Genomic DNA, 27920 nt, shown 5'->3' on the forward strand with positions numbered 1-27920 from the left:
ATGTCATCATCATTGGTGATATTAGACAGTGACAATAGAACCAATGAGCTTGCAGCAGTTGTTAGGAATAAAAATAAAACGGGCGAGTGGTTCATCGGATTAAAAGTTACTGGACAAAACGTAAGTTTGCTATCAAATGGTTTTCCAGCATTGTGCTGGCACCAAATTTCAAAGTGCAAACAATGAACCCGAGTAACTAGCGAAATCTTCTAAAAATCAGAAACAACATAGGGGAAGAAATTTTTTTACATGAACTTCATCAAAATGCTCGTCATATGCAGAACTTCCTTTTAGCATCAAATCAATACGGAAATACTCACTGACAGCAAATGGCACCCAGAGGCATGGTGACGCAGAACACTCGGTTTCTGGCAATCTACTATATGTGTACTGGGGTATTTCTATTGTGATGGCAATATACTTTTAATCGCCATCGCTTTTAGAAGGAATTCCCTTCCTAATGAAATTTCTTGTCCTGTGATATAATATTCACCGTGAAACCATACCGTGGAGCATTGTCAATCATCTCGTGCATTGCCCCCAAGGCTAATTTTGAAGGTTTGAGTAGGAAACTGTGAAAGGGTCTTCTTTCACGACGATTGGATAAATACAAATGAAGTTTACAACACAGCTCTATACCAAATGCTACAATTGTTTCAAATCTTAGGAGTCGTTGATCATAGCAACCGGCGCACGAGAAACGCAATTCCTTCGTCTTAGTGTCAAACCCCTCCTCATCTAAATGAGACTCGTTAAAGCGAATTCGGTTCTGGGAAAACTCTGTTTGTTATAATGTATGCAGAACACCGACCTTTCTTTAACCCTTTGGGCGCCAAAGTCTATTTTTGTCGCCTCTATAAAATAAACTCCTGTCAATTTTATTAGATTTTTGCCAAAATTTTGATAACAAACTGTAGCCAATGAAATGTTATGATCATTTGGTCCAAAATTATCAAAAAAAATTAAAGAAAAACTCATGAATCTTGGTAAAATTTTGCACCTAAAAATTTTGGTAGGAGAAAATTACAGCACTCAAAGGGTTAAGCTCATGTTGTGCAAAATTTACATATGATTATGGCTAGACAAACTTTATGTTTACACTTTTGCAACGTTCCAAGTAGTCTGTATTCTTCTAAAACAGTTCAAATTATGTTGTTCAAAGTCTGTATTTTTCTATAACTGTTCAAATTATGGTTTGTTTTTTTATTTTTAGGTTGTTGTAATTTTAGTCCCATGTTTTTTCTATGAACGTGGGGTCAGTACTCAGTATGTCGGAGCCGTATAAACAATTTTAGTTTAGTCTACACAATCGTTTAAAACCACACACAAAATACGTATCCGATGTATGTATTGTTATTTTTGCTCTTCTGTTATGGTTTCAAGGTATGGTTATTTGGCTTGATTTTATGTGATGGCAGAATCCTTATTGCGATTTTGACGCACGCAATACAAATTGGGATCTTACCTCACTAAACTAAACTAAGGCGTTTGTAGTGCGCCATCTTTCAGTTGTGTTCGACGGCCTCTTCCTCTTTGGTGTTGACTAATCCTTTTTATCATTCGTCTGTTTTTGTCTTTTTATGGTCAGTTCGAGATTAATCAAAATAATGTGTTGTTCGATATGGCTAAATTGAATACACTGAGAAGATAATTAAAAAGGGCGTTGTTCAAATGAGGTTCTTTATGACACGGTCCCTCCACAAAATGAGCACCATTTCCCTGTGTGCTTATCGAAGGGCCATAGAACAGCCCCATTGCGTCCAGATAATCCGGAATCGTCCATCGTGCGCAGACGAGCCATGGCGTTCTGCAGACTCTGTACGCCCAAGAGATCACGTGATGCGGTTATAAGCAAACTCAAGTGTACAAACGCTTATAGAAATACACGTATTTCTATGCGCGTTTATGCGTGTGGTTTTGTCTGTACGGTGATCCATTCGAATTCCGGGTTTAAGGTTCCAAGACAAGAAATTTGACCTTTTTAATCTAACAATTCTCTAACGGTTAATAAGCTCAGAACCCCTGTAAAGTATACATTTTCTGAAAGTCTAGATATACGGGAACATTTTGGTAACCACAGTGTCTCCATTGTTTACATAACTATCACGTGACACGGTAATTTGCATAACCTTTCAAAAAACGGTTTTCCCTATGTTTTGTCTCAATACTTCGAAATATCTGACTCAAACTTGCTGAAATGCAAGCTGTCACAACGCTCTTCCAAAGTGTGTCTCAGATTTTTTATATCTTGCTTAGTGTTTTTGGAGCACAATTTTAAAGAAATCAACAACCCTTAAATTCACTGCTCTGTAAGTTTTTCTGGCATAAAAACTGTTGTAGAAGGTTTAAAAAATTTCTGAGACACCCTTTTGAAGACCCTTCGGACAGCTTGCACTCACACAAATTTCAGCCACATATCTCAAGCATTGAAACAAAACATAGGGAAAACCGATTTTTGAAAGATTATGCAAATTACCTGTCACGTGATAGTTATGTAAACAATGTGTGACACTATGGTAACCAAACTGTTCCCCTATATCTAGGCTTTTCGAAAATATACAATTTACGAGGGTTCTGAGCTTCTTAAACACTAGAGAATTGTTGGTTTAAAATGGTCAATTCCTTGTCTTGGAACCTTAAGACATTGATATGACAGCCACATTTCAAACAGTCTCTAAAAATGACACACTTAATGCAGACCATAAAATTGTTTTCTTTTTGACAGGACAATCAATGGAAATGGTCAAATGGTGAAGTCGCAGAACGAAATTCAACATCTTGGGCAATTGGTCAACCTTCCTATAGGCCTGAAGGTAACTGTGTTGTCATACGAAGGGACAATGAAACGGAGTCATGTCGGTGGTACAACGTGTATTGCGAGTCGAATCGATTCATCTGTGAAAAAGCGCCACATAGTAAGTGAGATTATCCACAATTCTCTTTTACTTGTGCACGGGGATATTGTCTCCTAAAGGCTAATTTAATTTTAGGAATTTTCAAACAGTATCAAACAAAATTAAATTTCAAGATTATTTGTCAAAAGTATACTTCAAAATTATTATGTCTAAAATTCAAAAATAAACTGAATAAGAAGTCGATGTTTATCGATGTAAGTGCTAAAAATTGTACACTTTTCATGGGAACGTTATCGGCAACTGAGATGGTCTCATCATACCACCAGTCAAACAGGCAAATTTCCTTGTTTATGAACATTACAAAATTCAATATCCTTTCTTTTGCCCGCGTAAGTGCAACTTAATCCCTGAATTTCCTTGAAAATATTATTTACGGCTGTCAAAAACCTATCTGTTGATGAAATTTACAAAATCGCTATCTCCTCCAGTGGAAAAGGGGTTGGTCCTCTCATTATTCAAAGCGGGAAATAAAGAAATGATCATTAAAACAATGCTGTCAGAAATTTAAACCATGGGCTAAGCTGTTCAGTATGTACAGATCAAGGATGATTGTGGGTAACATCACTACCTGCGCCAGGCATGCTAGGCCTGTATCAAAATTGACTACTCTCGCCTTTTTCTTACAATAAGCCATGGTGGAGACAGTCCTAGGCTGATATACACCTTTCGTATGATACATGGTATTATCTTGTAACCATTTGTAAAGATTCAATTTAGTCATCACAATTTGATGTTATTTTTATCAATGAAAGAAAAACTTTCATTGTTACACTGCAGATATAGCATTTCAATTGTTTTAGCATTGCATAAACCATAGTATGCGTGACAAATGTGTTGCAGTATAGGTCCGAAACAGGTATGTTTTGGTCGGGGCAAAAGTCGTACAAACATACTGGTACATGGTGGATGGAGTTGTCGTGGCCATATCCTCTTTGTATCTAAATTGATTTATTTTTCAAATGCAAAAGAAATCTACTTTAAATCAGTGTCCAATAAAATCGTCCAAAGCTCTCCACGCATCATGTATTTCGCACTTACCCAGAGTTCTGGCTATCGGTCATTCTGATCGCTCTTTCCGTTTCAGTTCCATTCTCAGAACCCTCAACGTCAACTGGCACCGATGAAACAGAACCGGGTAGCTCGGAACCAGTAACCGGGGATGAAGCTAGCTCACCGAGCGAATATTCACCGCACACAGAAAGTTCTCCGAGCGAATATTCACCGCACACAGAAGGTTCTCCGAGCGAATACTCATCGCACATAGAAAGCTCACCGAGCGAATATTCACCGCATACAGAAAGCTCTCCGAGCGAATATTCACCGCACACAGAAAGCTCTCCGAGCGAATATTCACCGCACACAGAAAGCTCTCCGAGCGAATATTCGTCGCACTCAGAAAGCTTTCCGAGCGAATATTCACCACGGGAATGCTCTCTGAACTTTGTTTTAAATGATGTGAAACACCAACCGAATAGGGGAACTATTGGTGGTCATGAAATGTTGGACGTCACAGTATCGCACGGCGCTGATATCTCATTAATCTGTGGGGATGGTTTTCGGCACAACTTCGATCGCATAAGTTGCAATGATGGACAGTTGTTTCCATCCCAGTCATCATACAAGTGTGAAGGTGAATGAAAAATAACTGTTCTTTGACATTTTCGGCGACTCACCATAGACAGCGAGAAGGCGTTCGGTTATTGCAAGCATATATGATGTGATCGGAACAATTCAAAATATTGTTCCTAAGATTGAAAAGCATTCGGTCACTGGCACAGCATATCTGACATTTTTGTGCTTGCCCTTCCACCCTTTTTGGAAAACCCCACATTTTCCATTTTTGACCGTGTGGTGAACCCCGACAAACAGATAGTATAATGGGAAAGAAAAGTTGCAATTTAACAACATTTAATCTTGTATCTGTATCCTTATTTAGCTCTCATGGTTTGTGTATACATACATTATCTTCTGAACGTAAAAGTCAAGTTCAACAAACAAGAAGCACGAGGCAGTCAGTGTAGCACAATCACAATTCTCGTACGGTAATATCATTTTTATGTGCATCGTTATTATTCTTAATCTACATAAACAACTGTGTATATGAACAGGTGAGAAACACTTGACATTTCAGATATCAACGAGTGTGAAACCGAGACTTCCAGACACCTCTGTGACCTTCGCAACGCTCAGTGCCTGAATACCGTGGGAAGTTTCAAGTGTGTCTGCGACAGTGGCTTTGTTGAAGAGACCCAATCCGGGTTTTGTGTTCCCGAGTCACGTTCAGGTTCAGGCGTCAGTGTACAGTTGCACAAAGGTAAACTAAGACATTCATTCTCCCAGCCTCTGATAAGTAATGAATGTTAATTATGTATATCGTTCATCTTATTAATATAAACAAAAAGGTATCTACCAATAATTTATCCTAAAATATAAAATAGCACAAAGCTCATCTTACACGATTTTCGAAGCCATAAAGGGACACTATGTTTATAATACATGTAATTTATTATTTATGTTGGAAAAAAACAGCAACCTCAGTTTTCCTGCTTCTTGCTAGTGTATATGCCGTGCAAACACAATGCATGGTTCAAAATATGCAATATCATTGCTGATAAAAATAATTGTTTGGACTACAAGTCAGTCGTCAGGGATGGGGTTGGTTAGACTGTGACAGTACAAAGAGACTGCGTTCATAAGATGCACACTGGGAATGTCGATGTGATTTTGAGAGTAGAAAAACTATGTTTTACTAATTGAATAAAAACTAGAAAGTAATTGAAACGACATAAGGATCTACACCTGATGGAGCTTAAAGGTAGTATGCGCCTCATAAGTGCAAGACTAAAACTGTTGCTCAAACTTTCGGCGATTACACTTTCAACCTTTTTTTGAAAATCAAGAATAAAAGCCGAGGGTCACTGTGGAAAATTTGGTTCTAGAGAAACAAATTACCCGATATTTACCTTGAAACTCAGACTGGCCTGCATTCCTGTGTTATCTCTACAGGAGAAAATAAAATTCCCGATTTCAAAAACCTAAGTCGATGAAAATCTTATTTACTCCCCAAACTTCAGAATGAACCGAAATAAATGGTAGGCCAAAAGTAATAATAATAATAATGTAATGTAAAAGTTTGCGAGTCCGAATATCTGTCCCCGAGGAGCAATCTGCCTTTAACACGTGGAGAATAACAGTGAACGCCAGTTGGTCGAAGAATAGAGTAGTAAGCCATTTACCGGAAACGTTGTGCTCTGCATAGTTTCCAAACTTCAATCGTTTGTAGCTCTCTTCGCCACGGTTTAAAGAGTGAAATCATCACAATGTCAATCTGGTACTAAGGTGTATTTCCTACAATTTCAGACAAGACGCTCTTTTGTGAGTCGGAAAAGGATGAGGACTTTGATATCGAATGGAGCCGAACACCTAGCGCCCAATCCACCGAATGGATACCATGTCCTCATGCCCTTGGTAAGTATCGTACAAAATAAAGTGTATGCGGACTATTGAGTGATTTAACTCATTTTTGCACATATCAGTATATCACAGACCACCAGGTACTAGGCCTGCTTATCTGGTTATTGTTGTTGATTATATCGTTGAAGCACAATGAATAATGAAAATGATTGTCAATATCATGTTTTTCATATTTCATGAAAAAGAATAATAAAAATCGTCGTGACCCAAAACATTTACAACAATATCAGTAGTTAATCAATGAGTTGACAACAATATCAGTAGTTAATCAATGAGTTGATTTTGAAACACAAGAAGTGGTAGAGTAATCGAGGGACTTGAAATACTAATGCCCTGAACATGATACACTTAGAACGCTGACATTTTAAACAAGTCTGTGAATATGTATTGTTTGAGAAAGTCCTACGAAAGTCTTACGGAAAAAGAAATCCTAGCCAACCATACACGCAATACTTTGTTAATAGCTTTAAAAAATATGTTAAACGTAATAATTTTTACGTCATCACCTATTTATTCTATTGTAGTTTTCACCTTATCTTCATATCTCATGACAGTCAATCTACAAGTGTCCATAGTCTGATATCTTGAAAGCCTCCACGGAAATCTGCTATAATTTCCGAAAAATAAACTATTTTTCATTTTATCAAAAGGTTTTATGATACGGTACTGTGATGAGCATGGCAACTGGGCTGCTCCAGACACAACCTTGTGTAAGAGCGGGGCCATGGCAGAACTGGAAAAGAATTTACATGTAAGTGATGTCATTCATAAATGAAGTACGTCATCACCAATACCTCCCCGCTGGATTTCGGTCAGATAGTTTCAAAATGAATATATTATTTTCATCGTCGTAAACAACACGCCCCTTTACGGCAACAGCTTGGCGCTACCCGTAAAGAGGTATCGATTATTGCCTAGGTAGGAAACCATGCTCTGGCTAGCGAGAAAGAATATTTGAATTCGGTAATATTCCATCAAAGCATGTCGCCAGCTTCTTTGATCTGAAACAGCAAAAGTGAAACCAACATTATGAAGCTGAGTTCATATTGTTTCTGACTAATTAAACGTTCAGGTGATTTATAGCTGTACTGATATGCAACTTCCAAGCATCCATAGAGAGCACGATTGAGTACTGAGGGCGCTGTTCCACGCTTCAGGCCAATTTATCGTGTCCATGTGTTGTTTACTATGATGTCATCAATAATTGTAGTATTATCGATTGATCATTTCAAATACCTGGCTGAGACCTGTAAGAGATCAGCACAAAATTTTATACTGGTGTCAACATTTGTGACAACTTCTGATCACACAACAGATTAAACGCAGCGCACAAATTTTTGTCCCACCCGTACGCTTAAAGTTCCATTAGCTGTATCTTCTTGCGATTTTTCCGTTAGTTTTGATTGAAATGATCACTGGCTCATGTTGAATAGCCTTTCAAATAACAGAGAATCGCATGTTATTCGGAAACATTACGTGCCCTACAACTAATAACATGTGATTTTACAACGAAAATTTCAATTTTTGTCCGGACAGAAATACAAACTCTGTTGACACGCGGATTGCAAAGTAGACATTCTTCTGCACCTGCGCGAGCCATTCACAGCAATTTCAAAATAAATATTCATTACTTATGCCCGGCACTTACGTCATAGTCCATTGTCCGAGCACGTTGCGTAGCCAGATGTCTGGCAATCCTTGACGCAATGTTGTTTTTGATCCCGCAATAAACGTGAACTTGTACATCTGGCGTGATCGCGGCGTCACCATATCTGCGTTCTCCCCAGCACGCTGAGCATGCCAGACGTCAACAAACGAGCTCGGAAGGGCAACACGTTTGAACAAAAATTAGCAGTTTTATGTGGCTATAACATCACTAATCATGTTTGTTTCTTCGTAAAACAACATTTTGCAACAAATATGAGCCTCCAACATGGAATTTTCCGAGGTAAAAATGGTCAAAAGTTACAAATAATGGCCCTTTCACCACACTGGGTGACGAAAACATACAGGCGTGGGCGATGTCATTGAGAAAGCCTGCCTAATGAAGAACTTGGAGGCAAAAATCCGTAACAGTTGTAGATACGAAACACAAACTTATTTATGGAAAATGTCTTTCTTCCAGGTTAAACAGAACGGTACCTTAAATTCTACGTTCATGTTAGATCTGTTGCTTGACGTCTTCGACGGTGAGGAGGCAATGTATGGTGGTGATATTATTGTGGCCAAGGATATTTTGGCTGCCGTCGCTGCTAGTTCACAATATGACGATGAAAGCAAAACTGAAAAGGATCTTCTCCAAGTGATTAAAGTGAGTTTGGTTTGATGTCCCTCTATGTTACAATTAGAGTAACTTTAGTTGATGCGCGAAGTAGGGCAAGTAAATTTTGATTGAAACAGGCGCGACTTGGCTGGCACTTTGGTTATTGAAAACGTCAGTAAAAAACTTGTAAATGTATGGACACTGAGGGCGTATTTTGTTTCCACGCAAAACTGAAAAGGATCTTCTCCAAGTCACTGAAGTGAGTTTGGTTTGATGTCACCCTTCTGTTACCATTTGAGTAACTATAGTTGATGAGCGAAGGCGGGGGAAAGTAAATTTTGATTGCAACAGAGGTGACTTGGCTGGCACTTTGGGTATTGAAAACAGTAAAAAATTGCAAATGTATGGACATTGAGGGCGTTTATTGTTTCCGCCACAACTGCTGCTTGCATGAACGCTTCAGTTGGAGTTTCACGAGAAAATGTTTGGTTCCGATTTAAACATACAGGAGCCATTTTCAGCGTTTGCAAATTGCTTGAGGATGATCATACAATTCTTTCAACCTCTGAAAGGTAGCATTTTCATGCTTTCAACTTCGAGTATCGTATGTCTTCCATCTCAATTTGTGTCTTGCTTCACTGTTGATCAAGACGTGTAGAAACGTACACAGCATATACATGCATGAATTCCTGTCGTACCATTTTCTGAAACAAGTTTGCACAGGAAATATTTGCGATATATATATGAGAGAGAGAGAGAGAGAGAGAGAGAGAGACTACTGTTAGTTTGAAAGACAGCCGAAATATCCCATGTTCGTTGGCCTACCACCTGTAAAGGTGCTTAATTTGTAGCTTATGGAGTAAAGTGAATTTTCACCTGCTTTGCGGCTTAGGGAAAATGGGGAATTCCATCACCCCTAGAGATAACACAGGGATAGCAACCATTTTGAATTTTAAATATCGGTAATTGTCGGCTAATTTGTATCCCTGGTATCTAACTTTGCATGGTGGCCCGAGATTTTTTTTCAAGTTTGCTAAAGGAAAGTAGGGCAAAACTTTAGTCTTTCACTTTCTAAGCACATACTACCTTAATTAATGAACCTTTACTATCGGAGGATACGCATCTTGAAGGATTCGACCACTGATCTTTATCATTTGAATTGTTATAGCTAGTGATAGTTTTATTGACGCTATAGGCCTACATTAATTATGACTATCGATTTCACGAACTTGGTACAGATGTTGCTCTTATGAGCAAACTGAAAGACTTGCGCCTTCTTTACAATTTCTGTGTTGGAGTTCGAAATAAATAAATAGATAAATAATTGATAATTTGTGTAAGCCATACGTACAAGCAAACTGCTATCATGACAATTCATAACTAAATTTAGTACTGGGACTGTGAGCTTTCTGACTTGTGCATGGTCGTAGGGGCTTTTTGCTCGCTTAGGTGTTGCTGTGTAATCAATATAAAATACCACTCTGAAGCAAATGGTAAAATTAATGATATACAAATCAAAAGAACCTGAAACTTGCTGTATACACGTACAATACAGTTACTGTTCAACTCGACACAAATTTCTAAAAAGAAATATCTAAACTGATAACAGGCATTTTATGTGAGTCATCATATAAAGGCTTCATAAACCTGTCGACAGAATCCAAGCAGATAATTCAACGATGCAGCACTTGTATGGGCGCATGGGCTTCCGTCTGCTGGTACTCGATGGCTTTAAAGGTATGGAAATCGATCCCAGGGCCTAGGAGTGGCACATGTAAACAGTGTGTATCTTTGCGTCAGAGGCGGAATAAATCTATTTATCCAGGAAATCTTAATCCCGACTGCTATGTTTGTACGCACATAGAGCCAGTCGACGTTAGGGACACAAAAAACAACACGAGGAACAAACAGGCAGTGGTTTTGAACAAAATCAATGTACCCGGTACTTCACCGATGTCTGTAACTCAGTACATGAAAATATTCGTAGCTTGACGCACTTTGAACATAGCTCGTAACAAGTGAGAGCGGAAAGCCCACAGAACTACGTGTACAGCTATAACAGCCGCTCATGTAGTTGGCGCTCAGTGAAGATTTTTCGATCAACAACTTTGACGGATGATGGACTGACCTTTTCTACCGCAATTGTTATCTCCCTCGATTCAGCACAAATTTTCGTATGGACTATTGATGCGGTGTTTACAGTTGTTACGTAGTGGTAAATCCTAGTCGTATTTACGACTGCTGCGTAAACAGTCACTGAATAAATTTTGCATGCATTTACGAGCACTGGATATTACTACCGTTTTTAATCGAAAACCGTCCGTATACGCACATGACAGTTGTGACAAAAACAACACAAAAAATCTGGCGTACATTGTTACTGCATTACTTTGACCAAAAATCACCCAAATGCCGAACGGTGATCATACAGAACTCTGCTGCAGGTTTCTGGACTAAACGACCCCAAACCGGCCGGGTCCCAGTCAACTGTGCCGGGCTCGACGTCTACTCTATCAGCGTCAACTCAAACTTTCACTCCAGAAAACTTTACCCCACAAACTGGAAATATACTAAATTTACCTTGAAAAAAATTCAAACTTTGTATCGTATTGAAAAAATCTTACCGGGGCCAAAATGAAATGGGGATTACGGTAATGTGATTGAATGTGATGAAAATTTTGTGAACGTCTTTGCAATGTGTTCCCACGATGAGTGTGAACTGATTCTTTGTTAGTAAAAATCGTCAGAAATGGTCCAGTGACCGTGATAAAATAAACACAGACGCAAAACCATTGCGAGGAAGATAGTAAGAAATTCACATTGCAATATTTGCTGTCGTATTTCTCAGCAGGAATAATCAATTTTTACACGTTGTGTATAAGATCAGCAAGCAGGTGTTCGGCGGTCAATTGCTTCTATCATAATGATCTTGATCGCAGCTATTTGGCGAGAAGACAGCGGGTACTTATAATCTCACAAAATTATTGACATCATGTCTTTGTGTTGAAATTTTCGATCGGAGGCAGCTCAAATCAACAGCCGTGATACATTCGGAATCGTGTTCTCACTGGACACCGAACTACCTGCTATCAACAGTAAGTTATGTACCATCGGCGGTAACACATTGGTCGTAATCTTGTCTAATTCTGCCCCGCCGTTTGTACCGTCCAGAAATTTCAAAGCTAGATTTTTTCACCCTGACATATAATACAGCGACCTTGCACACTAATGATCATTCCACTGTTTCTGTTGGGGTTTGTTGGTTTTTTAATTTGCTCCGTGGCCCCGGTAAGATTTTTTCAATACGATACAAAGTTTGAAATTTTTTCAAGGTAAATTTAGTATATTCCAGTTTGTGGGGTAAAGTTTTCTGGAGTGAAAGTTTGAGTTGACGCTGATAGAGTAGACGTCGAGCCCGGCACAGTTGACTGGGACCCGGCCGGGTTGGGGTCGTTTAGTCCAGAAACCTGCTGAGAGTTCTGTATGATCACCGTTCGGCATTTGGGTGATTTTTTGGTCAAAGTAATGCAGTAACAATGTACGCCAGATTTTTTGTGTTGTTTTTGTCACAACTGTCATGTGCGTATACGGACGGTTTTCGATAAAAACGGTAGTAATATCCAGTGCTCGTAAATGCGTGCAAAATTTATTCAGTGACTGTTTACGCAGCACTCGTAAATACGACTAGGATTTACCACTACGTAACAACTGTAAACACCGCATCAATAGTCCATACGAAAATTTTGTGCTGAATCGAGGGAGATAACAATTGCGGTAGAAAAGACCAGTCCATCATCCGTCAAAGTTGTTGATCGAAAAATCTTCACTGAGCGCCAACTACATGAGTGGCTGTTATAGCTGTACACGTAGTTCTGTGGGCTTTCCGCTCTCACTTGTTACGAGCTATGTTCAAAGTGCGTCAAGCTACGAATATTTTCATGTACTGAGTTACAGACATCGGTGAAGTACCGGGTACATTGATTTTGTTCAAAACCACTGCCTGTTTGTTCCTCGTGTTGTTTTTTGTGTCCCTAACGTCGACTGGCTCTATGTGCGTACAAACATAGCAGTCGGGATTAAGATTTCCTGGATAAATAGATTATTCCGCCTCTGACGCAAAGATACACACTGTTTTACATGTGCCACTCCTAGGCCCTGGGATCGATTTCCATACCTTAATGTTCAGATACACGGCAATCTTCCTTTGAACTGACATGACAGGATACAGTACTTGAATTTATATTCTCAAGTAGTAAAGTCAACAGCAAGCGAAAGTGTTCTGGAAACACTCGTCACAGAAGTTTCTCAACTTTTGCTAATTTGCATAATGCACATGGCTGAGTTTTATACTCGTTTCTTTGTGTTCGGCAACTTCTCAAAACAACACAAAACAGAGAAAGTTACTCTCTTTCTAAACGTCTCACAATGTCAATGACGGCACCATAGCGTTCGAATTGACGGTATGTCACAAACTGCAACTGTGTTATAAGTTCAGTTATATTTACCAGACTAAATGACACTTCTTCATGAGTTGCAACACAGCATGAACAGGCATCAATGGCACTATATGGAACACAGTCATCTAAGACTTCCAATGGACCATAAATTATTAAAACACTGACAAACTTGTTCCAAAATGAAACATGAATTGCTTTAGTTACATATCTTCATGGCAGTACATCAATTTAGGCCGGATGGCTTGGATTCGAGACTTGGTGCCTCACTCGCACAGAGCGTACGCCGTATGGTGTCACTGCATCCGCCATATTGTTTACACACACTAAATGAATACACACTAAGCACAGGGCGATGCCTACGTGTCCGTCCCTAGGGGTGGGTAGGTGTTTCGTTGTGTTGCTAATAAAGATATATTCTACCAACCTTTGGTCTTTTGGTCTTAAACTTAGCACTGCCCTTGACAATCTTGCGTTAACGTTTTATCAACATGCTGTATCTATTATCTGATGAGTTTACCAAGTAGCAGTAATTGGCCAAAGTAAGCAAGGGTAAATTACTAAGCTGTGGACGCTGTCACCATGCAGATTATCATCGGATTAAATTTGACAAAGTCAACAACGAACGCGCCAGCAAGGTATAACTGAAGAAAGGGCTGCGTGCTGTCTAATTCGCGGACCAACAAGAAAGTTAACGCAAGATTGTCAAGGGCAGTGCTAAGTTTAAGACCAAAACACCAAAGGTTGGTAGAATATATCTTTGTTAGCAATACAACGAAACACCTACCCACCCCTAGGGACGGACACGTAGGCATCGCCCTGTGCACTAAGTATCAAAGTACCACTGGTGGCGCTGTACATGCCAAAGACTTTACATAACGAAGGATGCATTACATCATGCTCCGCATTTGCATTTAGTCTTTTGTTCGCTTTATCTCTGATGTTGCAGTAACAAATATCTGAATATTGGCGGCAGTGTTGATCACAATGAGGCAAAGTCATATTGCCACAGAAAACGAAAGTGTCAATCAACAAACAAGCGCACACACTACATAGAGTGAAATACGGGAACGTCTTCAGTATATATCTGATCATGTTCACTAGCTCCGTCAGGTGCCTATAGGTTGCCGAACATTACCTTAGTGTTCTTCAGAATATATATGGACAGCCTTTCTTCGATGTTAGAGCTACATTGTCGTAACCAACCATGACAAAATTCGAAACGTTCACAATCCCAATAAGTGTCATTCTCATAGCATTCGTTTTCCCCTTCAGCAATTTCTGGAGGCAAGCGACCGTAGTCTTGACAGGGGCCTTGAAGAACAGTGGAAGAATATCTACGAAGTAAGGTTTACCTCAGTCACAGGACTGTGCCTCAGTTCAGTTTTATCAAACTCGTTTTGTTCATGGAATAATGATGGAAATACTGGTATACAGCTTTCACGCTGAGGAGACGCAAACGTCTTTTGTACGACTATACTCATCGTATGGCAGCAATTTAGCCTTGATGAAACAAATTTATTACAGACAGTCCATTTAAGGCGTAACACATACAGGCTTTTGTCCCCAACCTAGTTCACACATTGGTTGGTCAACAAAATTGCGGACCGCTACAAAAAACGCGAGATTGAGTAATTTGTTCGCTGACTGACGATTTGTTGAACCATTCGTTGATGGACTTATTGATTACCTAATCAATCAATTTTTGAATAATTATCTAAATCGTCATTGTTTGACAGACTTACGGTCCAAGTGGTTGCGCTGTGTCCATTCTGTCCTCCATGGAAGATTTTGGAAGTACTGTCTTTGCATACATGGTAAAGACAGGCAAAAACCTTTTTTTACAAAGCAAGAATATCGGTAAGTTGAGAGATTAGGTGATCATGAAATAAAGGTGGTGATAAATTAAAGTTAAACTATAAATAAATAAGGCATATGGAAACAGCTGTAGACGACGCATGCTCATAATTGAAGCAAAAGCGTTGCTGTCACTCTTCGGGAAAAGATTATACGACATTTGCGCTTCTGCTGTTTCTTAGGGGACATTTCTGTTGTTGTATCCTGAGAATACTGCGTCACGTGATTTCTGCAAACAAACTGTTCAGCTAAAAATATATGAGTTGACGCGTTCACATGGGGATATTATCGCCGTACAGAGAACACATTTCCCGTTAGTGTCAAGGACAATCTTGGGGATCCAACCCGCCCTGTGGGGTTCTCCTCAGAACGCCCGAACGAGAGCCCCGCAGAGCAGTCTGGGTAACCAAAACTTGGCGTGGACATTTGTTGGATGACGGCGCCCTTGTTATGCCGTCGTAGTTGGGCTTTGCTGAATAACGTAATTCAGCGAAGCTCAATTGTTACATACGACGCGTTCAGGAACTACACATTTCAAGTTTGTTTTAATTGACCAAAATATTTAAACTTATACCTCCACACGAAGGCGTATAATGGACAGGCTAAAGGAGAACTACATGCCCTCGGAACAGCAGGTGACAATTTACTCTACTTTTGACGCAAACTCGGACAACAGTTCGGCCAGTTTGATGTACTTTCACCCTGGTTTTCTATCGTAAGTTTGTCATTACATTTCACTTTCAGATCTCGTCGGTCACTTCGTCGGCCGTGGCCGTGATGATGCGAAGAGGAGACGAAGGACGTTGGTCAGTAACAACACTGTGTCCAAGCTTGACACTGTGACCTTGTCAAGCGAATTTCTTAGTCAATTCGACGGTAACAAAACTGGTAAGAAACATGCTTTTGTTTTAAAAAAGAAAAATCTCGACAATTCCATCCTTATGTAGTTAATTACAAACCTTTTACTCTCGACAATGGCGATTTTTACATTTCCTCTTGACCTAAGCAACCACATTCAACAAGGTTCCAACAAGGAGCTTTTCAAAGTCTGTGACTCCTTCAGCGCTGGTGGTGTATGGCACTGAACAAATTCATCATGAAAAGTAGCTTCTTTTAGTTGTCGAATGTAAATCATTTCGTTTTAATCTACATGATCATGACATAGGTACATAATTTGTCCATGTCACCTTGACTGTAGGCCCGGTATGTCGGGAGGTAGACTTGCCCCAAGTGTCGATTAATTATGTCGCAATGAAAATAAGTAAATTTCAGCAAACTTTGTCTCGAGTTCATAATTTTACTCATGTGATGTGATCGCGCAATAGCCGTGTGATGGCATTGATCCACAGCACAGACCTACATCAGACCATAGTCCCTCCATCACGTGACCTGGCCAAAACTATATCTGGAACGTAGGACAAGATAAAAACAGTTAATACGAATAGGAAACGAGGAATGACTGAATAAGTTTAAAATCTTTATTTAAACATCAAATAAAATACAAAGCGACTAGTGGGCTAGTCTAGTCGAGAGGAACAATGATCGAAGATTTTTTAGATTAGATTTTGCAGATGACCCACTTTTCTCAGTCAGTAAGCCAGTCAGTTTGATGTTTAGTTTCTGGTTGGTATTTTGTTATATGTTTATTTACTTCTTTATTTCTTACATTTTGTCAATTTTTATTTTCTAACACATGTGTTTTTAGTTTTGTTTGTGTCTGTTTGTTTTCGTGTTTGTTAATCAGTCTGAGCCCCTGTAGCAGAACAAGCCATCTTCTATGAACTGTTTTATTCGTGCGACTCATAACGACGTTACAGACGAATTTGTAAAATTTACCATTTCAGACTTACCAGTTGCCTTGGTGATATTTGTGTATCGGGCCGCGGGGGACATACTGCCTGCAGACTTCAGACAAACTACAGCAACAAGGACCTGGGTGAAAACCATTACCGCCACTAAAATTATAAACAAAGTAAACACGGTTGCTCTTGCTGTGTCGGTGCATCCTAAATTGGAGGGCGTTCTTTACAAAATGGACGACTTGGCGAAACTAAGATTATATAAGATGCAGGTGAGACATCGTGAATTAAAAAGGTTGTTGGATGACTGGAGGGGAATTTGACATTCCGATCTTGTCCCTCCAGCAAATCGAGTGTAGTTGTTTATCACAATATCTCATTTTAATGTGGACACTCATCTCTGTTTAGCAGTCGGTTTCAGTCGGAGTGAAGAATTCGTGAGATGATAAAAGCGATTGGCCGTCGGCAAGACAGGTTTAATCGACTATAACATATTGTTAAATATGTTGATGCAGCTATCACTTTGTTAATGTTCGTTTACATTTTATTATTTGCACTTTGGTTCTACTCTTTTGTAATTTGTATAATCAAAAATCACTTTCCCACAATATTTCAAACGCGTAGTACAATGCTATCGACCTTCCTAACGACATCCTCGGTATCATTTCAGGAAGCTTACAATCCACGCTGTTCGTTTGCTGATCTTGGCTCGCGTTTTGGGTATGTATATCGTCCTTCCCGAAGAGATTAACATGATTCAGCATGCACTTCACATGCCCTTCACATTGATAATAACTTTCTAAGCTGTCATTTTAATCATGGCCAATGTGTCTGGTTTCTACCATCTCCGGTCAAAATATAATCTACGTGCTTTTTGGTTCTAGTAAAATGACTTGTTACAGCCCTCTTATTTGTTGTCCGTTGGGGGTTTACGAAAGTACAAAACCTCGGGCTTCAATATCTATTATGATATCCGATAAATAGAATATTATTTTTTGAAAACTGCAATAAAGTTCAAAGAATATGTACACTTTTTCATTTCACTTTAAAGTAGTACGTGTCTCGAAACTTTCCTCAAGGAAGCTTGCAATATTATCATTTGAAGCCAAGAATAAAAGTTAGGGGTCATTACAAATTTGACCAGGTAACGACAGAATACAAATTTCTTAAAAATGATTTATATTTTGTTTTCAAATTACCGCTGTCTCTATGTTAACTGTATAGGTAAGATGAAAATTTCTCTTTTCACGACCACAAAACGGATGAAACTTTATTTACTAACTCCATAAACTTTAAAAATGATTCCACATAAGGATATCAGTAAATTACAATAAAAATTTGAATCCGAATATCAATTTCCGAGGTGCGTTCTAACTAAAGGTAGTATGCGCCTCGAAAGTGAAAGACTTAAACTTTTGTTCAAACTTTCCTAAAGGATCTTTCAACCATTTTTTCTCAAAATGAAGACTAAAAATCGGCGGTCAACGTGCAAATTTTGGTACTAGAGAAACAAGTTACTCAAGATTAACCGATGTTTGAAATTCTAAATGGCCACCATCCCTGTGTAAAGTCTATGAAGGAAAATTAAATTTTCTATTTGTGAAAAACTAAGACTGATAATTTTCTTATGAGCCCCTACACATGGTAGATCAGGAAAGAATGATCGTAAAAGTTTGAGAGTCCGAATATCTGTCTCCGAAGCGCTTTCTACCTTAAAAAGACTAGTGATAATTGGACGTTAAAAAACCATCGGCACTCTTTACCCGATCAAGGAATCTCGTTGTAACTTCCAGTCTTATCCCGTTTCCCCTGCAGATTATGGGATACTTCAATGTGTCGTTTACTTCGCCAAGGGATCGATGAACTTGGCGAGTACGTTGAATGTGCTTGTAATCAACCGGGAACATTTTGCTCCGTGATGAGTTTGGGAGAGCAGCCCTTAGTAAGTCACGATCTTTGATATCTGATGGTAAATGCGGTCGAATCGGTGTACAAATATAAATGCATTGATTTTATCTACAACAAAGTGCCGAAGGCGTTTGGGCTCCAAGATTCTGCCGCTATACGGAGCGATATTAAAAGAACAAAACCGCACAAGCGACCGTCCACAATCTATCTCGTTTGTTTTGTCATTTTGTGCATTATTCGGCTGTTCTTTTTTGAATTTACCGTTTTGCCTTTTTATGTATCGTTTTTTGTAAACCCGATCTGTACGACTTACGAATCAGCTAAGAATTTATTTCGTTTCCCGCTTATTTATTCCCGACAAGTACGCTTTCAGGATAGTCCATAACTTAACTTAATTTGTTTAACAGTATTTATTTTCATCAAATAATCATGGAACTGTTAAATTGGACAGTTTCCCTACGTCTTACAGAACACAAGAACACATGACGCACACAGATGTACTGTTTAGGTAATGCAGTCAAACAGTAGTGTCAGCGTGGTGCATATGATGTTGATATGACATACTGTTAGTTTTGATGATAGTATCAGAATAATGGCAATCATACCAATCCGTAATCCATAACACTAGGTCAAAATTCGTAATACACTAGTTATAAACACAGACACAAAAAAGCACAGAAGAGACAGTAAAGCACCGGTACACACAACAAAGTCAAATTCATGAAAGAAAGATATATGGACCTCTTGCCAAAAGGCCAAGAAGTGATATCAGGTGTTTCGAAAATAGTAAGTGCATCTTGCCCCACATGTGGCACTCGCCATATATCAATCTGTAAGTCAAATAGGTAGTGGTCACCAGCTAAGGTCCAATGTCACTGATGCAATCAGCGATCATTTGTCGAAGACAGGTGCAGTATTTATCCACCAGCTCGTGATACCTGCTAAAGAAGTAGTCCATAACTATAATGTGTTAGATCCAAAAAAGGTAAACGATATCCTCTATGACTTCTATATCAACTCAATATAATGTAAGTGGACAATAAGTGCTATGAACAAAGTTAGGGCAAGGGTAGAAAATAGTATTGCATCTCACATACATCTAACGTCTGGTTCCGTCTTCATTTATCGCCAGCCATTCCTGGAGTCTGCAGAGAAAGTCGTCATGATGATATACAGTAGCCTATCCGCATTGTTAATTCTGTTTGCCCTCATCATGGTGGCATTTGCTAGGTAGGCAAGCTTGTTAACTCTCTCTCTCTTCTCTCTCTCTCCTCTCTCTCTCTCTCTCTCTCTCTCTCTCTCTCTCTCAAAAACACACACAAACACACACAAACACATTTCTTCATGTAGAATTCTGTATTACTGTTATTGGCTTTTCAGAACTATGTAACCTGACAGAGATTTGTCTTGATAATTATCAGTCAGTTTCAAAAATGTGATTTTGACTTGCATGTCGTCGGTTTCATACCATTGCAGATTGTCATCTGATCGATACTTTGTGTTGGGTCAAGCGATGCTGACCCATGCCTCGTTTCCAATCCTACTGTGTGCAGCGTCGGCTCTCCAACACACGAGCAGAGAACAGGTAAACCAATCTCAACGCCAATGTCTGTTGGCCCTCATGTTGTTTCAATGTGGCAATGTGACAATGAATTTATTTCAATGGACGATTGCTCGTTTTCGTTCTTCCAGTCTGTACTCATTCATGATCCCTTTAAGTTTAAACGAGAAACCAAATGATGCTCCTTCTTTCATGAGAACTTCCTACTTGTGAATCAACATTTTAACAATAAAAATTGTTATATCTCACACACGAGCACAAAGCAAGTGAGTAAATGAGAATTCAATGTCAAGAATTAATGTGACATACATTAACAATGTGTAATGCAGATTTTAAGATGCAGTGCACTTTTGAAAAGAGATAAATATTGCAAATAATTATTTTGCCTACTTTTTTTGAGATTGATTTAGCCTCAATCTTAACAAAGAGGTCGTCTTTTTTACAATTTTACAATTTTACAATTTTAGGGGGGGGGGGTGCGCAGCGTCTCTAGGAATGAAGATTTTTTGCATTGCAGACAGCAAACACTCATATTTCATCTTCTATGCGAAAGTCGTACCGCGAGCATAAATGACACGCATGTGTTTTCTCATTGGAATTATACAGAACGCATTCATCCAGTTATCGATAGAGTGAACGGCATGTAAAATTGGATGAAATAAATTGGACGTGAATTGGTCGAACAATCTTGAGCAACTATCTGCTTGCGCATGGATTCGGTTGCTCGTCTATGGAATATACCATAGCTGTGGTGGCGGCGTGAAAAGTCGAAGTCAAAATCAACACGTGAAAGACAAAAACCCTGCCGTAAAACTACCACCACAGCTATGGACCCCTAAGTAATTACGCTGAAGTGTCTCTGTTTTCTTCTTGGCATTAGGAGGGCTGTCAAATACTGTCCGTTGAGATGACGTATGGACTGCTCAGCAACTGTTGTTGGATGGTTAACTTGAGCGTTCAACAGTGCTTGCGTCTGATATACATTGACTGTCGAAATCTTACCAGGTGCGTATATACATTTTCTTATATTTCAAGACCTGTTTGTGTATTTGTATATTTTGCCTAGGGGAAAGGCTAGGCTATTGCTCATGTGTCAGTTTACTGTGGTGACGTTTTACGTTAACTTGTTAATAAAACAATTTTCGCTGGATCGGGGGAAAATCTTATTGTTCCTCGGACTTTTAGCAAAACTTAGAGGCGGCGAACGAATATTTAAATTTTCCTTTAGAAGCAGCAAAATCTTCCACTACTTGCATTGTTACTGATGACTTGGAGACCAGGTTTTACAATTATCCACAATTATAAAGCATTACATATATAGGCAGTGTTGACAGAACAAAGTCTGACCATTTCCACATGCTCAAAGAAGAAAACAAAACATTTTTACGACAAAAATGCCCTAGAAGTATAACAATTGCAAAACTGTCTTTTTAACGTCCTCAAAGTTTGGTCTAGCATTTACGCAATTTTTGAAAACAAATCCAAATCGACTACAGTAGAAGCGGCGATTCCGATTAATAATTAAGTTCTGACCTAATGAAGGACAATTATACTATATAAAGTATTGTCAAGATCAACCCTAATGATAAGGCCCGTTGAATTTGTTGAACCACCCTACCTTCACAATGTGCGTTAACTTATAGATCACTAATAGAAATGAAGCAACAGCTATCAAATTCTCAATACAATTGAAATGCTGTCAAGACCACCACTCGAGGAATTCGTCGGGAAGTCGAAAGTTTCAGCTAGGTTGCCAAACAGTCGTGTACAAAGTACTAAAGCACAACAACAAGGGGAGAATAAAATCTGGGGTCACCATGCAAATTTTGGTACGAGAGAAACAAATTACCTTAAATTTACCGATGTATGAAATTCTAAATGGCTGTCATCCCGATGTTATCTCGATAGCGAACAATACAATTTTTTATTCACAAACAGAAGATACAGTGCAAACCTTGTTTAATCAAAGAGCTTCAAAATGTCAGTCATACAAGTGAATTGTAAACATTTGAGAGTCCGTAAATCTGTACCCGAGGTGCATTCTACCTTAAAGCATTCTCAGTTTATTTATTTCTTTTTTAATGAAAGAATACTGTATCTGCTGTTCGGATGGGTGTTACCATTAATTTTCGTGGTATCCATGTATGGTAACCAGCTACCAGAGTACAAGCACATCGCAAGGTAAGTGTCAGTCAGTTTTTGGGATCTTCATCTGAGGTTTCATTGACTGATCAACTTCTTTATTTGTCAAACCATTCTGCAGTTTCTTCGACATGTGTGATAAATCTTGTAACCGATTATATACATGCAGGCCGGGTCATGGCCAGCAGAGTGATTCTTTAACGGAAGCCTTTTGTCAGAAAAGCAGCCACTAATATTCAGCTGAGCTCGTTCAGTATATGCCTTTCTTCCGAATTTCAGCTGCTGGTTGATCTACACAACGTTTGCCTTGGTGATATGCATCGCTACTCAAGTAGTGCTTTTGACGGTTAGTGATAAACTTCTTAAATTAAAGTAATATCAAATTATAAAGAACAATGTGTATAAGGCAACCCGATGCATGCTTTGTTAAACCAGAACGTTAAAATTTTGTGCAAGAAATAATGCATAAATTTACCAACCTTTTACCGCTTTGATCTAGGTGTTCAAATTCAACAAACCGTGCATCCTGGAAGTAAATTCACCGCCTGGTGTCTTCTGAGTGTGAAGGTTACACTTTGTGAATGCTATTTGAGCTAGAGTGACTATATTTTATGCGAAGAAGCAAATAACAACACGATAGCGTTGTGATTTGCTATCGTCGATGTGTCCCCTCAGTTGCTATTGTAAAATCCTACACAATAAAGGACCCATCGTTTGTCGTTAACGAACCAATACGTACAAAGAAAATATTGGTTCATCCATCGCAGTGAAAGAATTTGTCGATTGGTTGATTCGCCATACGTCACTAAAATGTCCATACATCATCCAACATTTTTCTGTGCTCTTAAAAGATATATTGTCTCTTCGAATTCGTTAAGGTTTCCTTGGCCCTATTATGTTATGGTTACCACATCTACAGCATCAACATGCGAAACTATGACGCAGACGAAAAGGAAAGATTGTGGTAAGAGCGAAAACAGACACATGCTGGAATGAGCATTTACTTTACCCGAGTCTGAATCATAAAATTGCTTTGAGCATGCCGACGTGTTTGTATATATACTATATATACTATGTTTTATTAGTTGTTAATCCAAAACTGATAACGATAACAACATCATCGTGGCATCCGAGGATAATTCAATTAGATTGTTGTAGTGAGACTCGCATGTCCCTGACAGCTGTCCCGAAGCTGTTCAATTATAAATCTGCTGTGTCACTTTAATTTAAAGGACAAATTTGCTCTTTTTTAACCCTTTTTGATGAATTTTGCTTATTGTGAAAAGTGTTTTATGTTCTTTCATTCCTTGAGACATGCTAAAATGCTGGTCAACTGTGCACAAGCTCAAATCTCTCAAGATTAAGCAAGCATTCAGTGAAATATTTGACAGTCTGTGCTAAAAGTTCTATGCTCAACTGTCACTATGCAGGGCTGAACATACACCGTTACAAAAATTGGGAGCTCAGGCAAGCTTTTGTAATGAAATCTTAATTGGCTTTGCTTCCATATAGATCAGGATATCAGCTTTCCTTACATTGTGGCCAATGTGTTTTGTCGTAGAGAAGCAATTCAGAAAAGGAAATAAGATCCATTTTGCCAAGAGGTCACGAACAAAACGATTCAATTCAGCAAAGAGGTACTTTTTGACACTTTTGCAGTAATGTACCGTCGTTAATTACGTTGTACACTGAATGACTTTTTGCAGAATTCCAAGTTTTCTTGATATCACAAAAAAGTAAAAATGAGCGACCTTTGCCCCTTTAAATAGTACAAAGTCACACAGAACTGATGGCAATGTGTTCTGCTGTCATGTACTAGGTCAGACCACTCACTTACTTGTAAGGCCCATTTTGACGTCTTTGACTAAAGTGATTATTCGGCTACTCGATAGCATAAAAATTAGTTGAGTGACTGATAAAAGACCAGGTACAAGGTGTAAAGGCTACACAGAATATGTAACTTACCATAGACTCTTGACTTTGCTCCAGTGTCAATGAATATACACAGTCCATTCTTAGGGCTGATGTGCAGCGTCTCGAAGATATTATCAAATTGGAGGGCTGAATCTTACCGTTATATACAATTGAAAAATACAAATCGGCTCCCTAAGTTACTGTGAATTGAAAAATACAAATCGACTCCCTAAGTTACTGTGAATAGTGACAACCGACCAATCAGATATAACCTTGTGATTCTTACATTGAACTTGTCTTTTTATTTTATTTTATTTTAGGGAAGATATATTTTCCTTGATTCTTCTCTATGGTACATTTGTAACCGTTCGGGTCATTGGTTACTCGGCAACGCTGACTGATTCACTGCTCGGTAGTTACTTCTTGACAATGGCTGTATTTTCTGAAGTAAGTTTATTATCTGTTTATTTTGGTTTGTTTTACGCGTGTATCTTCTATGGAAGTTATTATTTAATACTTGAGAAATAGTACCTTCGCAATATTATTTATTAATTTACTGCACCTTAATTATACCTGCGTAGAAGTAAATGTTACTCAATTTTAGCACACGCTTTCACACATGTGAGCTAATATCGCAGCAATGTCTGTCTGTTTGTCTGTCTGTCTGTCTGTGTGTCTGTCCGTGGGCCCGATATCTTAAAAACAGCTTATGAGATCAGAATCAAATCTGGTACATAATTTTTTTAGAATGGCAAGAACTGATTAGATTTTGTTGGGTGTGGCTCATTTGCATAATTAATGATTTGAGTAAAACTCACACAAAATGACAAAGGCTGCACAGAATTGGATGAGATTTTCTACAAATGTTGATCATACAAGGATTTATCCTAAATGAAAGACACAAAGGTGTGACATGAAAGGCGATTCCTAATTTTCATATTTAATGAAGCTTGCTAATTAGGCTTATATATCTTGATTGAGTCGACCAAAGTTGATTAAACTTGCTGTGTATATTTATAATACTATGATTTAACATTATTTAAAGTCATTAAGCATTTTTTACTTCAGCCAATTCCTAAATTTGCATATTTAATGGACTTTCCTTATTAGGGATCTTGATTGACTCCACTAAAGTTGATGAAATGTGCTAAGTACATTGAAGAAACTATGATATAACATTATTGAAAGTTATCAAACATTATTTACTTCAGCCAATTCCCAATTTGCATATTTAATGAACTTTCCTTATTAAGGATATATACCTCGATTTACTTGATAAGACTTGGCAAATCATGCTGTGTACATTGTGCACATTGATGATACCAGGTTAAAACAATATTGAATGTCATTTTGCCTTTTCATGGCAGCTAATTTATAATATGCATATCTAATGAGCTTTCACAGTTTGGCGTATATGACTTGAAGGAGTTAACCAAGGGCTATTGCACTTGCTGTATAAAGTGGTGACACAATGACAGCAGTCAATTACATATTTGTAAACTTAATGACCTTGAGAATTAATCTTTGGTGAATATTGTTCATCATGTTGATCATAGCACTTTCTATGAAGTTGCAAACTTGTAGCAAAAGTTTAAATTTACACATAACTGTAAAATGTAATGAAACACGTGAGCATTTTCAGTTCATGTCTGGTTATATTATATACTGTTAGGGGTGGCCAAAAATAGTTCGTAATTACTCGAAGTGACAGCTTTCAGTTTGATGTATATTACATATAAACGATAAGACAAAGCTCACCATTTGGTTTATCGTATCACCACCATACAATTTGTTTGCATGAAAAAGGATGGAGTGTGAATTCATACTTTATTTGTGGATTAGTTTATCATGTATGTACTCTTATCCATATATTGGCATTTCTCCATTTGCATTTTGCAGGGCTCGGTAATTTTTCTTTCCTTTTTTGCAACGAATAGAGAGGTAAGTTCAATTATGTCTGAGTTATTTAATCTTTGTCCTAGTCGCTATCTAGAAAATATGCAAACTAAGTTATTGGGGTAGAAGCTCCACGGCGACAGTTTTTCGGACTATTGAAGTTTTATAATACTTTGCTGGTATGTCTATTGGACTTATTTTTTATGTATGTTAAACCTTTGTAGTGCATTAGGTTTTTCTGATTTTGTGAAAATCAAAAATGTTACTATAGGGCCTTGCGTCTTTCAATTTCAAATATCTGTAAATTTTACGTATTTTTTTCTCGAAAACCACCAACTTTTGTTAATTTGGAGGACGATATTAAAGGAAATGTCTATTTACTATTCTAATTCTTTTCGTTTTCAGGTATTGGTTGCCATTAGGATTCGTATTTGTGGCGACGAAGACGAACGCTACCGTTTGACCACCGTCCAAGCCAACGAATCAGAGACCCTGGCCGATAGGAGATTCATCTTAGAGCGAACGAACGACCGTGTTCAGGAGACCAGGAGACGCCGAAAGAAAGAAGAGGACAAGTCAAGGAAAATAATATCTCTCTTTGATGCCGTGAGTAAACCGTACAATGTCATGTGTGCAGAAAATTTAAAATTACGTTACGTAATTCTTGTGAAGGGAAGACTTGAAACTGTTCACCGTCCTTCGTAAAGTGAAAAATAGGGATGTAAAATTTTGAATGCCTAACTGAAAGAATTTTCCTTGTGGCCTTTATCTGCTCAATCCCTAACTTTAACCCCAGAGACTCCATAGCTGCTACGCTGCCTGTCTCCCTTTATTATAACTCGCTCTTTCCGTTGCGTTGATTCTGTTGTGTGACTACAGGCAGAATAAGCGTTTTGACGTACTTGTAACCTTGGGCTAATGCTGAACAAAATTTCTGGTATCACGGTTAAATACAAAACGACAGTACTACGCCTATATAATTATTTAATAGTTTTGTTTGTCATTTTATCAAAATATTGTCATATGTTCTCTTTCAGGCTCGAGGCTTGAACCGCATTGACGTCAAATAAGTTGTTTTGCGGCCTCGTAATGAGTCAGCTTGAGGAAGGCGGGTTCTGGAAGATTTGAGCAATGTAGGAGCAAAGGGACTTGCAATACTGCAGGCGAAAGTTCGTTGATGCAAACTGTTGTAACGATATGTCCAAACCTTTGTATCGCAAAACGGGACAGGAGTCTTATGCGAAAGTTTTTAGTGTTTATAAAGTGTTTATTTATTACAGACGTTCTTATCCTTTAAAAGTAGTCCAGTTATATTAGTTATGTTGATGTGTAAATGTTTACTACTAAAAGCAGAAAACTTTTGTAACAACTTTTATAGCAACAATAAGGCACCGAGTGTATCTTTACTGATTTTATTTCATAGTGTTTGAAGAAATTGAGACTTGAGAAATTTAATTGTCATTTCGACGAACACTTAGAGAAATCCACGAAGAATAAAAAAAGAAGAAAAAAATTAAGATATGTTGGTTTGTTGTTTATTTATCTCCTTAATTGTCACATTTGGGATAGAAACGGGTGCCGAATAAGCATTCGCATCAGTACACACAGCATTAACATATGAATCAGAGACACTCTTGACAGAAATTGACTCACAAAATTAGTACATTTTCGGTCGAATTCGAACTCACAACGTACGGCACAGTAGCTGGCGAAGCATCATAGTCAAAACCGCTCGGC

General features: G+C 38.4%; 1 protein-coding gene across 1 annotated transcript; it reads left to right on the forward strand.

Moving 5' to 3' along the window:
• Positions 1–27679, forward strand: LOC139144399 (adhesion G protein-coupled receptor L4-like). Its single transcript, XM_070715101.1, has 23 exons — positions 1–120; positions 2726–2915; positions 4000–4545; positions 5047–5229; positions 6276–6383; positions 7040–7140; positions 8515–8700; positions 14382–14450; positions 14846–14966; positions 15708–15851; positions 16808–17034; positions 17433–17482; positions 18578–18704; positions 19803–19900; positions 20147–20255; positions 21112–21236; positions 22320–22412; positions 22653–22719; positions 23252–23337; positions 24608–24734; positions 26187–26228; positions 26589–26789; positions 27221–27679. Exons 1-23 carry the CDS (start codon positions 1–3, stop codon positions 27251–27253), a joined length of 3153 nt encoding a protein of 1050 aa, XP_070571202.1. The 3' UTR covers positions 27254–27679.
• The last annotated feature ends 241 nt before the right edge of the window (positions 27680–27920 follow it).

The sequence above is a fragment of the Ptychodera flava genome, chromosome 11 (genome assembly GCF_041260155.1).
Source record: "Ptychodera flava strain L36383 chromosome 11, AS_Pfla_20210202, whole genome shotgun sequence".
Lineage (NCBI taxonomy): Eukaryota > Metazoa > Hemichordata > Enteropneusta > Ptychoderidae > Ptychodera > Ptychodera flava.

Excerpts from the sequence above, each read along its gene's own strand:
- LOC139144399 (XM_070715101.1), top strand. The coding sequence starts at position 1 with ATGTCATCATCATTGGTGATATTAGACAGTGACAATAGAACCAATGAG. Across the intron at positions 19,901-20,146 it reads ATCATGGTGGCATTTGCTAG|ATTGTCATCTGATCGATACT; the intron begins GTAGGCAAGCTT and ends ATACCATTGCAG. Across the intron at positions 21,237-22,319 it reads GACTGTCGAAATCTTACCAG|AATACTGTATCTGCTGTTCG; the intron begins GTGCGTATATAC and ends TTTTAATGAAAG.